Genomic DNA, 12320 nt, shown 5'->3' with positions numbered 1-12320 from the left:
GATCCCATTTACGGAGTCTCCAGTAGCAGTTTTGATTTGAGTGACACATTAGCAGTTTAAACTTTATTGCAAATTTAAAGGATGTTTTTAGATAAGCAAAACCCGTACATTAAGATTCTAAGTGGTCCACTATTTCTAACGAGATGATAGATTTTTTTTGTTTACCAAAGTCAGTCCATAAGGGGAAGTCCCTCTTAAATCTGATGTCATAGAATGACTTGGTTTTCTTTTAAAAGCCTTAAGAAGACTCACAGAATATTTTGGCTTTTTTTTGTCTCTACAGGATCAGACAAAGGAGAAAATGAGGTGATGGAGTCTTGTAAGTAACAGCCCCAGACTCCAGAAGTAATGCAGGCATGTCAAGTCACAGCATGGAATGAAATCAAAAGCATGAAATAACTTTGGTTATTTTTTCTTTTAGCTGGCAAGCAGACACCCCAGTGTTATCCCAGTTCAGTCACTTCTGCACGAACGATGATGTTGTTTAACCTTGGCAGTGCTTATTGCTTGCGAAGCGAATACGACAAAGCTCGCAAGTGTCTCCACCAGGTGAGAAAACACATCTCACAACTGCTTTATGTGTTGTTCACTCACATGGGAGTCATATTCATCATTGTGCTGGAACATTAAAATGAAACTTCAACATAACTTCAGAAAGAGCGAGAAAAAAAATATGGAGAACATCCTAGTCTTTCTTTCCCCTTTATCTTTCCTAGTATTCTCTAACACGCCTTCAGAAACTTACTCTCTTAAAACTTGCTGTATGATTCCAGCAAAAAGGCAAGCCTGAAAAAATGTTTTCAATAATAATGTTTTAATCGCGCATCTACCTAATTTGAAAGCTGTTTGTTTAGGTGACTTTCTTTTGGATTTTAAATTATATTTAAAAGACTTTTGATATTGTGATCTAGATCTATTTAAAAGGAGCTACTTGGGATAAGTTCATTCTAATGAAGGTATTCTTACTTATCTCAGCCCTCACACCAACATCCCTTTTAGCGTCTTTGTTTTAAAAACACTGGAGTGGCTGAAGGGAAGGCAAAATAGTCAGACTCTCTAAAGCAGTCAGTTAAGCTTGTAGTTTTAGCCTTTTTCCTCACATTTGTCTTAAACCATTGCTGGGTGATCTTAAAACTAATCTGACGTTTCCCAAAGCTGGAGATGAACTTTTGTGGTATTTTTGGTATTCCAAAAACTGGGTTGCTAAATCCTGATTTTAGTATACTTTTAAGGCTGTAAAGCAGCTCAGCTGCTTTTGTGGGAAAGTATGGTGGTGGGTTTGTATAGTTAATGTCTGTCGTATCAAAATCTCCTGAACACCAAAACATCGTTTCTGTTGCTGGAGTGTAAGAATTTCACTTGTGGCATATTTACAAAATACCTTTGAATATTTGTGCTGAACGGGTCAGGTTTCCTGAAGCTGAGAGAGTTAATTGTCCTTGGAATTCAGTTTCCTCTAGTTTTTATTCTCTCTCTCCTTTTTCTCATGAGTCCTGTAGTACAGCAACTGATCCCCTTTTGTAGAAGAGGACTCTGCAGATTAACTTAGTCATCATTTAATCACTGTTCACAACAACATACTGGTCTGAAGATGAAGAAATTGAAGTTGAAGCCATTCAAACCTGCTAATTTTCTTTCCTTCAGTAGAGCAAATCCATGTCACTGGATGCTACGTGTAACTACCATTTTGTCTGACAGAGAGGGTACATAGAATGACTTCTCTGCTATTTAAATGGGTGGCTAAGCAGACTTTATTTGCTGTGTTTGACACTGAGTGAAACCAACTAGAAAAACAATGGGCAGGGGCACCACTGGATTTTATGTCTTACAGGGAGAAACAGAGCAAATAAAATGGTGAAATCCCTAATTTGGTACGAAAAATTCTAAGTTGCTGTTCAGTCTTTTTAACTAGTGTGCTTGGACTCAGGCCTTTTGTATTAGACAGAATCATATCCTGTATTTTCAGTGTGCGCAAATATGGCCACAGTCCTTTTCAGTGTTGTGTGTGTGTGTGTGTGTGTGCGCGCGTGCATGTGCACATCAAAGGGTGTGGAGGGGTATTAAACAATGCACTTATACAGGTTCAGTTAAAACTTCCATGTGCTCCCTTTTTAGTGAAATAGTAGCTGTGTTTTTGTCTGAATAAACTGTAATGCTTATGGGATTTATGGCATGTTAACTTGGAGGCCCCTGAGTCTGCCTGGTGGTAATTAGTGAGTTAGTGGGAATCATGTTCATTGTACTGGAAATATTTGATGTTTATACGTTTAAAATGGAATTCAGAGTAATTTCAGGAAGGGAAGTGTGGGTTTTTTTTGGGTTTTTTTTTTTTTTTTTTAAATAAAACATAGCCTTCCCTCTCCCATTATGGTGCTTTTATCCTTCATTTCTTCCTTTTTTCTTCTTTCTTTATAGCTTAGCGAAGCTTTTGTAAGAGTAGCTGCAATATATTGTTTATGTGGCTCAAAACTGACTAAGAGAAGGGCTGTTTTCTTTCAGTGTAAACAAAATGAACCTAAATCTAATGATTCTTGGTCAGTTGTTAAGGGAAGGAAGTTGAGGCTGAAGGATGAAGAGGTGGGAAATGAATTAGGTATTTAAAAGCATTTTCCATTTCGGAGGCTTGACAACCCTTGCGTGTTAATCTTGAGAAGTTTTTGTTTTGTGGGAAAGGAACAAGAGACTGCCTCAGCCTGGAGCACAGGAGTTATTCAGAACACAGGGATTAGAATTATATGAGAGCTGCATATCTACCACACAGTTTTGAGAAACTGCTGAAGTCCATGTGTGCTTACTCAGTTTGTCAGCTGATCAGAGTATGGGGTGTCAAACACCAAGGCTGCATTTACACTGTACCCCCTTTCGGAAGGGGCATGCACATACAGCTGATTGGAAATGCAAATGAGGTCTCATTTGCATGCTCATGCAGGATCTCAATTCTGGAAGAGCTGATTTTGAAAGCCAAAACAGCTGTGTGGACGGGGTTCATTCAAAAGGAACACCGCTTTCGAATGCAGCCCATATAATTAGTGAGAAATGAGCATCTGTACAAATTAAGCTGTCAAGCAATCGGAATGCAGGGAACTAAATAACTTTACAATATTCTTCCACTCAGATGGGCTGAGACAATGACATTCCACTCTGTTCCCAAACTGCTGCAGGTTGTGGGGTAGAGATCCCCAGCTAGTGAACATCTGAATAGGTTCATTGCTTCATAACAGAGGATCTGGTCATGTGACTGAAGGGAGCCGTTGTACAAATTGCTCATCTGGGAAATCACCCCTCCACGAAAAAACAAATAAAACCTTCAGATGGGCTCAGGAATGACTCATTTTGTAGTTGTCACGTATGCATGTAAAAAGCAGATGGTGCCCCTGAGTGGAGGTGTGAAATACTCTTAGAAGGCAGATCATCTGTCAGCCTCTCTCTGCATACATGGGCTGGATGGTGGATATTTATATTGCAAAAATAGTACCTTAGGTTTATAACCAATATTTGCTGTTTTATAACTATCCTGTCACCTGGTATTTTCCTACTTGTTGAATTACCTGTTGTGCTATTAATCTTTTTCTTTTATTTTGGGATAAGGCTGCTTCTCTGATCCACCCCAAAGAAATTCCCCCGGAGGCTATTCTGTTGGCTGTATATCTTGAACTACAGAATGGTAAGTAATTTTAGCATATTTTGAAAAATATTTTAACCTCTTTTGTGTTTATTGGTGTTCCCTATGCTTCTCATCCTGCTTCTGTTTATTATTTTAGGCCTTACTGCAAAATTTACTAGGGAATCTCCCAACCTTTGAAGCCAAATAGTAGAAAATAAAGCCTTTGATAGTATACTATTTTAGATTCGTTTCAGATGTGTGCGATAACTCAGTGAGTCATGTAAGCAGTTGTTCTCCCCTTGTCAAGTCACAAGCTTTAGTCCTTGTTTCCTTTGTTTACACACACTTCTGTATGGTGCTGTTGGTTGCCACCTTCCTTGTTTCCTTTATAACTAATAAATATTAATTTTACACATGGACTTTTGGCCTAAAATACACAGATGGCTGGCAGCCCTTACTGTGCATGTTGAAATTCCCAAAACGGGCATTCTCTCATCTGGCAACATCTGTCGTCCAGCAGGACCATGGATGTTACTGGCTCATAGATGCCAGGGTAGGAATTCAGTACAGAGAGCCTGGCTGCCTTGGGCAGGGGAGCTCAGTGAGGTTTGTGTCCTTGCCCGGAGGCACAGCCAGCCAGAGCCACTCTCCATAGGGACAGGGCTGCACCCGGTGCCTCTGGAACTGGGGTCATGCTTCCAGCCTGGCTGGTGCTGCACTGGTGTCGTCATAGTTGGGGCTGACAGCCAGGGCCATCCTGGCAGCCCAGTTGGGGCTGAGCTGGCACCATGTGGCTTGGCCATGGCTGCATCGGGAGCTGGTGCCCTTGGGGCTTGGGCTATGTCTGACAGGATGGTCAGGTCTGAAGTCATCTCCATGGCCAGTAGCCTGATGTGGCCAGATGAGTGTTGGCCTATCGGGGGCCGAGGTCCAGGCAAGGGGTGGTGAGGCACAAGGAGAAGCCAGCAGCAGACTAGGTGGCCAGAGCTGGGGCCCTCCCCTTATCTGGCAAATTCCCTTACCTGGGACCAGTTAGGTCCCTACGGTGCTGGACGAGGGAGGTGGAACCTGTAGTTAAAAACAATGTCTTGTGTGTAACCTTGTTCTTACTTGTGACTTTCCAAAGCATTCATCTCATGGGCTGAAATTTTTCATGTATTGTCTTTATCCAAAAGCAATTTGTCTTGGAAAGTTTGAGCAAAATCCTATCCATTAATAAGTTATGGGAGCTTGAATAATGAGAATGTTCTGTTACATTCATTCTAGCTACGCAGATGCCATAGCTAGAATTTCATATTTGAAGTCAGCTTTCTTCCTTAGTGTAGATCTAACCTCAGGCTGACAAAGCCCCTCATTTGTTAAGATTCAGGGGTGCTCTGTGGTCATTTGGGGTGTTTCATGTGCTCTCTTTTAGGTGCCAATGTAGACAACCATATGCGCCTCAAAAGTCAGCCCTACTTCGACACCAGTGCTTGTGTGAACTCCCACACAACTGGCAGCAGTTCTAGCATAGAAGGCAGCCAGCTTCCATCTTTACCAGGGCACAGACATATTTTTACAGGACATTTGTGGAATTCAGGCCCTCTCCTGCATTTGAGAGACTCAACCTTTTGGAGCCAGATTATCCCAGTTCCAGAATTCTTGAGTAGTTCTCTCCACAGACCAGTGGCTCCTGAACATAACTTCGGGATATTCTCTCCATTTTCAGACACCACCTATTCCACACTCCTCCTCATTCCTTTTCAGAGACCTTTCTCATGAGGTCCTCTTACAAAGTCCTCTTGTTTTCTTGGAGCAATTGAAAGTTTGCTCTCAGTATCATGAGAGGCTTCTAAAGTAGGTATTTTCTCATAGCAAAGAAAAAGGGAGGATGGTTTCTGTCCCTCAACACTTTTATAAAGGTTGAAATTCAGGATGGTCTCTTTGGCATCATTAATCCCCATGGTATAATCAAGGGAGTGGTCAGCCTTGCTTGATCATCAAAACAAATACTTTCACATAGGTATGCAAGACAGTTTCATTGTTAAAGTTCTTTGCCTTCCACAAATCTTATCAATACAAAGTGCTTTCCTTTGGTCTCTCAACCGCCCCAAGGGTGTTTACCAAAATACCGTACAGAAAAGTACCTCAGGAAGACACACATCACATATCCAGACCTGTAAGACTTGTTGGTTGGGGAAAAACTCCTCAACATGCCTCAGGCTGCATCTTCCCTTAAACTGGCGTTCTTCCGCAGCTTGCTCTCAGAAGTCACTCTGCAGAAATGCACCCTGATTCCTGTCCAGACCATTGAATTCATAGGAGCAGTGTTAAATTCCACTGAGTGTGGTTTACATTCTTCAGGACAGATTCACCAACCTACTGGCCCCTATCTGCCAGTTGGAACAAGACCCAAATACCATTGCTACAATATCTCTCACCTTCAAGGCTACTAAGATGTATATCCTCTATCATCTTTGACACCATATGCCAGACACACCTCTGCTGCTTGCAGAGAAGGTTGAATCTGGCATACATAGCCAACCATCATCATTAGTAATGCATCTTGGTATCCTCTCTAGTTCTGTCCTGCCTCACACACTGCAAAAATACAGCATGCATCTCCACATTACACACCATAGCAGCACATCCTTCGTTATGGAGATTAGGTGGTGAGGGTGGAGGAGGGACTCATATGGAATTGCTCCAAATGCAAGACCTCTGAATGACATGGGCAGTAAGGATGCTCTCCAGTCCCAGGGTTCTATGGAAATCATTCAAGGCTTTTTTCAAATACAGAGGACAATCAGTGCAGACAATGACCTACAACTGCTATATTATACATCAACAAACAAGGCAGCTCCCTCCTACTCAGCCAAGAGTCTGTCAGATTTTGAACCTGATGCATCATGCATTGGATTGTCCTATCAGCAATATGCTCAGCAAGCAGTCAAAATATGTTGACAGGAAAAGCTGAACAGAAACTTCTTGCAGAATCCCTAAAGGAAGATCAAGAACTCTGTCCTTCAGCACATCTCACGCTGGGATCAACTCCAGTTAGACTTGTTTGTCACATAGTCACAGGAAGTTTTGAGTATTTTGTCCCAAGCGAAGCATCAGCCTGGGATCTCTGGTAAATGCATTCCTGATTCCATGGCCGGGAACCTTGATGTATAGCTACCGCCTGAGACTGGGAATACTCTGCATGGGTCAACAGGAAGATTCATTCATGGCTGTGGCATGCCTGTGTGAGATTTGGTTCACAGACCTGCTGTGCCTGCCAGCTCAAGAGCTTACCTGTGCTTCTGCATTCGTTAGTCTTCTACTTGCATAGGACAAAACCCTTCACATATTCTCTATTTGTTTTGCAAAAAAGGGATCCGCCCTGTCAGAGACAATGAAACTGGATCTCCAGCTACATCAAGGCCGGCTATGAAGTAGCCACAGCAGAAGTCACTTGGTTCCTTGGGCTCCTTCAACCCTATAACATGCCTCTGCTGAAGGCATGTTTTATCCATATACACGTTCCACCTCCTCCACCGCTCCAGCCACTTAACTTTGGGGTCCATATGCTTGGGATTCTGCAGTTGAGAAGACACAGGAGGACTAGTGTGCTCTGCCCTTAATGTGGCGTACAAGGATTCTCTGGGTACTGCTCATGTCAACCAATAGCGCAATGTGTATATGGAGAACACATCTCAGGGGACTCTGCATACACTCATCCCTTGTTAAACGAGTACTTCATTTACAAGTACCTGTTTAAACGAGGGAGGTGCTTACCTACCTTAGTTCACTCCTATGAGTGAACTTCCCCGGCTCACATGAGCCTTCCCTCCCCACCCTATGGCTCCAACCCCCTAGTGTGATACCCACCAGCCCCGCAGGCACAACCCACTGCTGCCTGCACTCCTCACAGCCCCAAACCATGGCAGTCTGATGCCCTTGCCGGCCCTGCTGCCAGACCCACCCCCCGCCCAGCTGTCTGTACCCCTGCAGTCTGACCCCACGGCCACCTGTATGCCCCACAGCCCGACACCTGTGCCCGCCCCATGGCCAGGCCTCTTCCCCTCACCACCTGTAACCTGCGTGGCTAGACTGCTCCATGGCTTCCTGTAACCCCTGCAGCCCCACAGCCTGACCCCCTGCCAGCCCCAAACTGTCGCAGCCTGACCCCCTGCCAGCCCCAAACTGTCGCAGCCTGAACCCTCCCTCCTGCTTACTGCCCCAAACTACTCCCAGCCTTTAACCCTCCCCAACCCAAGGGTCACTCACATTTCAAAAGCAGCACCACCTGCTGCCACTCCTTCACCGTGTTGGGAGCTGTAGGAACTAATTGGAGACTTTTACATGTAATTTAATGTCCCTCTTACATGTTTCTGCCTATGAGCAGAAAGTTGGGAACCAATTATGCTTGTAAAGCGAGGGATGAGTATCGTGAGCTATTTCCCTGTTTTGGTGTGAAAGGACCATGGGAAACAGGAAAGTAGGCCCTCATACTAAGCTGGTCTGCACACTCAAGCACCCATCTTGCTGAAACGATCAGGACGCTGGCGGCAAGAGATGCCCTGAGCAGAACCACCACCAGAAAAGGGACATTAGTAACTGAACAGAAAGTGCTGTCAGTGCTCAATTTTGCAATGCTCAGTTCGTCATCTTTGTTACAAGTAAAACATACTGAGACAGGAGTGTGACTTATACTTATTTTCCTTTAAGATGTTTCCATTTATATTTTCGAAAGAAGTCATGGTGTCTGGTTTTGTTGGTCATTAATTCATACATTGATTTCAAGCTTTCCTAGCTTTGCTGTTGAATTCCAAACAGACACATTTGAGGAAAAACAGGTGGTGCCAAATATTGTAGAGAGTCTGAATAAAAATTACATCCCTTCAATTAACCAAATTTTGCTTGGTTGGTTTTGTTGGCTGCAAAGCTACTGCATTAATGACAGCTCTAAACAAGGCTGTGTTTTTAAAGCAAACTTTGGGATATTCAGGATTTACTTAAAATGGAATTGTGCTCTTTGGTTTTGTTGTTTTTCCTTTTCAGGTCTCCTCAAAGTGGAGTAGGTGTTCAGTGCGATTGGCCCTGTTCATACAAACATTGCTTCAATTCAGAAGTTCTCATTACTCTTTTCATTTTATATTACTTCAAACAGAAATAAGCAAATGAGAAACAATTTGTTTGAAAAATGTGGACCAGCTCTAAGCATGACTCAGTTTAGCTGGAATCTTCACTTTATTTTTCATTTGTGTGTATCTTTCTCTCTCTCCCCTCCTCCCCGTCTCACTTGTTTACATTTAATATGTATGATCCAGTCTGTAGGGATGAGCAAGAGATCAGCGATGGCAAAGCAATAGAATTATTTTTCTAAGATCCCATACCTTTTTCAGATAAAGTAGGGTTGTACAATAAGCCCCACTTGCATCTAGGGGCAGGGTGGCTCTGGGAATTCAGTGTGTCAAGTAGTCTTTCAAACATATCACATCAAACATCTGACCTGAAGATGTGATTGTTAGTACCTAGGAACAGCAGTTAGTTGAGTCACGTTGAAGCTACAACTATGTAATTTATTTGATATGCACTTGTAGTAAGTGACATCACTTGTCAGTATGCTGATCTTCCAAAAGAGCATGCCAGCTCAGGCTCCCTCTTATGCAACTCTGGTAATATACTGCAGCTAGTGCAGGAGATTGTCTAACTGACTAAGATTTTCCTATCCCAGTTCCTGTGACTGGAGTTTGTTCTGTGTAGAAGTGAATTTTTAACTAGAAACTGTTTTGTAGGTAACACTCAGCTGGCACTGCAGATCATCAAAAGAAATCAGCTTCTCCCTTCAGTGAAAACACACCCTGATACACGAAAGAAGCCAGTGTTTCAGCCAGTCCACCCTGTCCAGCCCATTCAGATGCCAGCTTTCACCACCATCCAAAGGAAGTGAAGGGGGAGCTCTGCTGACAAACCTTGCAAAGGAGGGCTTCTGAGTTTGTATATTTTTTTAACTCTCAGCCACCTGAATACCAGGCGTATTAGAATGTGCTAGCTTGTGCACATTTTTTAATAAAACCATTTCAATGAAAAATGTCAGAAGAAATTTGTAAAATATTTATTGTGGAACATTACCAATTTAATTACCACCAAGCCTGAGAGCTTGAATACATGCTTAATGATTGGCGCTTATGGTAGTCCTTTGCTTTGATGTTGCATTTTTCACACAGAGGTGTTGCTGAAAACACACATTTCCCTTAATTTTCAGCGCAATGACACCTCAGTTGAGGGTATTCTCTGCACAAGGTCTCTACTTTTCGTGCATCTCAGGAAACAGAAGGAAACCATGATCAGGTCTGCACAAGAAGTCCTCTAACTAGCCAGTTTAAAAAAAAAAAAAGTCCTGAGGCTAGAGGAGACCATTATGATCATGTAGAGTGGCATGTGCTATCAGATGCAATAATATTTTTTCCAATAAAGTACATACAACTTTTCTCTGCTGTTTTATCTTCAGACACTTACTGGATTATCTAGCTCAGCGTGAGTGAGCAGAGCAGGAAATCACTGAGGGCTCCCTCTGCTGTCATCCATTTCTAGCTTCCAACAAACAGAAGCTACAGGCATCATTCCTACCTCTCCTGCCAAACATCAGTTGTTGGACTTAACTTCCATGCTCTTATCCAGTTCTTTTTTGAAACCTGGTAAAGTCCTGGCGGGGGAGTGTCACAGGTTGACAAACTTCCTTTTGTTTGTTTTAAACCTGGTACCTGGTAATTTCATTGGGGGACCCCCTAGTTCTTATATTGTGGAAACAATTAAATAACTTTCTGTATTTGCTTTCTTCAAACATGTCATTTTATAGACCTAGCTCATACCCCCATAATGCTTGGTCCTGCTAAAGCCTGCTTGTACATAGCACTGTCTCCTATCTCTGCCCTAAATTGCCAATTTTATTTAGCATTACCTTGGATTGGGTCAATTGATTGGCCTCTGGAATATTAGCTGTAAAATGTTAAATAGTAACACTGAGTAACTGAATACCTTTATGGAGATAAGTGGACACAACAAGCTGCTCCATCCAGCAGGATTTGCAAGGAAGATGTTAACAGAACAAACAACTGTCAGATTACATGTATATGAATTTCAGTATGAAAATGGGCAAACAGTGCTTTGCTGTCTGGAGAGGTGACTTTTCCTCTACCACCTAGTTATGGCCTTGAGTAGTTGATAGCACACAGTGGAAATTGTATGCACCTGAATTTCTTTCACAGCAGTCTCCCTGGCCTTATTACTGGCAAGCATGGGTTGCATTTGTTTCTGCCCACAGGAAAATATGCACACAGGAATGCTGCCTCTAAGTGGTGGCAGGTCAGTGCTGGCCACATAGCATGCAAATAAGCCCTGAGTACAGGAAAGTATGTCCGATATATCACCTAAGCCATGGCCAGCTTCTCTTGAAGGAGGAACAGTAAGCAGGCTGTAGTCAGTCCCTTTCAGCACTGATGGAAATGATTAACTTTGCTTGTTGCAGAGAGTCTTCATTCAAACAGTGAGCACACTCATTGAATGTTTGTTAGGACAGAATAGGTCCTGTCTGCTTGTATTTAATTCTAGCTGTCACCCTCTTCCCCTCTACCAATGGTAACTTGGGGTGGAAGTAGAGTAGTTCTAGGTTACAACAGCAAACACTGGAGAAGTATTTAAAGGTTTCTGTATTAATCAGGGTCAGAGGTAGCTGTGGTAGTCTGTATCTTCAAGAACAGCAAGAAGTCCTGTGGCACCTTATAGACTAACATTTTGGAGCATAAACTTTTGTGGGCAAATACCTGTTTCATCAGAACAGGAAAAGAAAGTTTTGCTAGTGAGAAGTACAAGTCCAAATTAGCATTACACCTGCCTTGGGCCAGAAGAGCATTCCTATTTGAACAAAAAAGCAGTTAAGTAGCACTTTAAAGACTAGCAAAAGTTTATTGGGTGAGCTTTCGTGGGACAGACCCACTTCCCACAAAAGCTCACCCAATAAACTATTTTGCTAGTCTTTAAAGTGCTACTTAACTGCTTTTTGTTTTGATAGTGTATAGACTAGCACGGCTTTCTCTCTTACTATTCCTATTTGGAGAGTTAAGGCTGAATAGCTCCACTCACCTGTGATTAGCTATGTGGTATCTGGGGACCAACTGCATCCTTCTTCCAATGGGCAAGTGTAGTGTTGCATGCCTTCGAGCTGAAAAATGCTGAAACAATACATTAGCATTTCTACCCCTGAATACTCTGCATTCCCTGGGGGGGTGGGGAGAACTGTATTCAAAATGAGACCCCACAGAAGGCATCTTTAACCTTTTGTATTGATTCAGGCACTACTTACTAGTGCTCTGACCACCCTTACTTAAAAAAAAAAGTCGGCTTGAAATGGGGGGGGGGTGGGGAAGAGTTCTAGAATTTGGAAAGTGAGCCAGAAAACAATAGTAAGAGACTACATCTTTCCGTATTGTCACATTGGAGTATTACCTGCGTGACTTGGAGTTCAGAAGCCCCTGCAGGCAAAAGCTGGAGCTTCTCCCACCACCCTCTAACAGAAACCGTGGCATCAGCTCACAGTCCTGGCTCATCACTTTAACAAGAAGTCATCCTGTGGCACCTTCTAGACTAACAGCTAGTTTGGCACATAAGCTTTCATGGGCAAAGACCAGCTTCGTCAGAACACTACACTCATCCCTTGGAAGAAGGATGCAATTGGGCCCCAGATACCACA

General features: G+C 42.9%; 1 protein-coding gene across 2 annotated transcripts in view; it reads left to right on the top strand.

Moving 5' to 3' along the window:
• The window catches only part of CNOT10 (CCR4-NOT transcription complex subunit 10), a 59369-nt gene extending 49308 nt beyond the window's left edge, over positions 1–10061 (top strand). For both annotated transcript variants that reach the window (XM_074988333.1, XM_074988332.1), the window contains 4 exons: positions 284–319; positions 422–549; positions 3589–3664; positions 9367–10061. In XM_074988333.1, the coding sequence (XP_074844434.1) occupies positions 284–319; positions 422–549; positions 3589–3664; positions 9367–9521 (395 nt within the window). In that variant the 3' untranslated portion in view covers positions 9522–10061. The remainder of the gene's footprint in view (positions 1–283; positions 320–421; positions 550–3588; positions 3665–9366) is intronic.
• Positions 10062–12320: the final 2259 nt, after the last annotated feature.

This window comes from Carettochelys insculpta, chromosome 2 (genome assembly GCF_033958435.1).
Source record: "Carettochelys insculpta isolate YL-2023 chromosome 2, ASM3395843v1, whole genome shotgun sequence".
NCBI classification, from domain to species: Eukaryota; Metazoa; Chordata; order Testudines; family Carettochelyidae; genus Carettochelys; species Carettochelys insculpta.
Note: the sequence above shows the minus strand (reverse complement) of the source record. Positions and strands in the feature narration are given on the sequence as shown.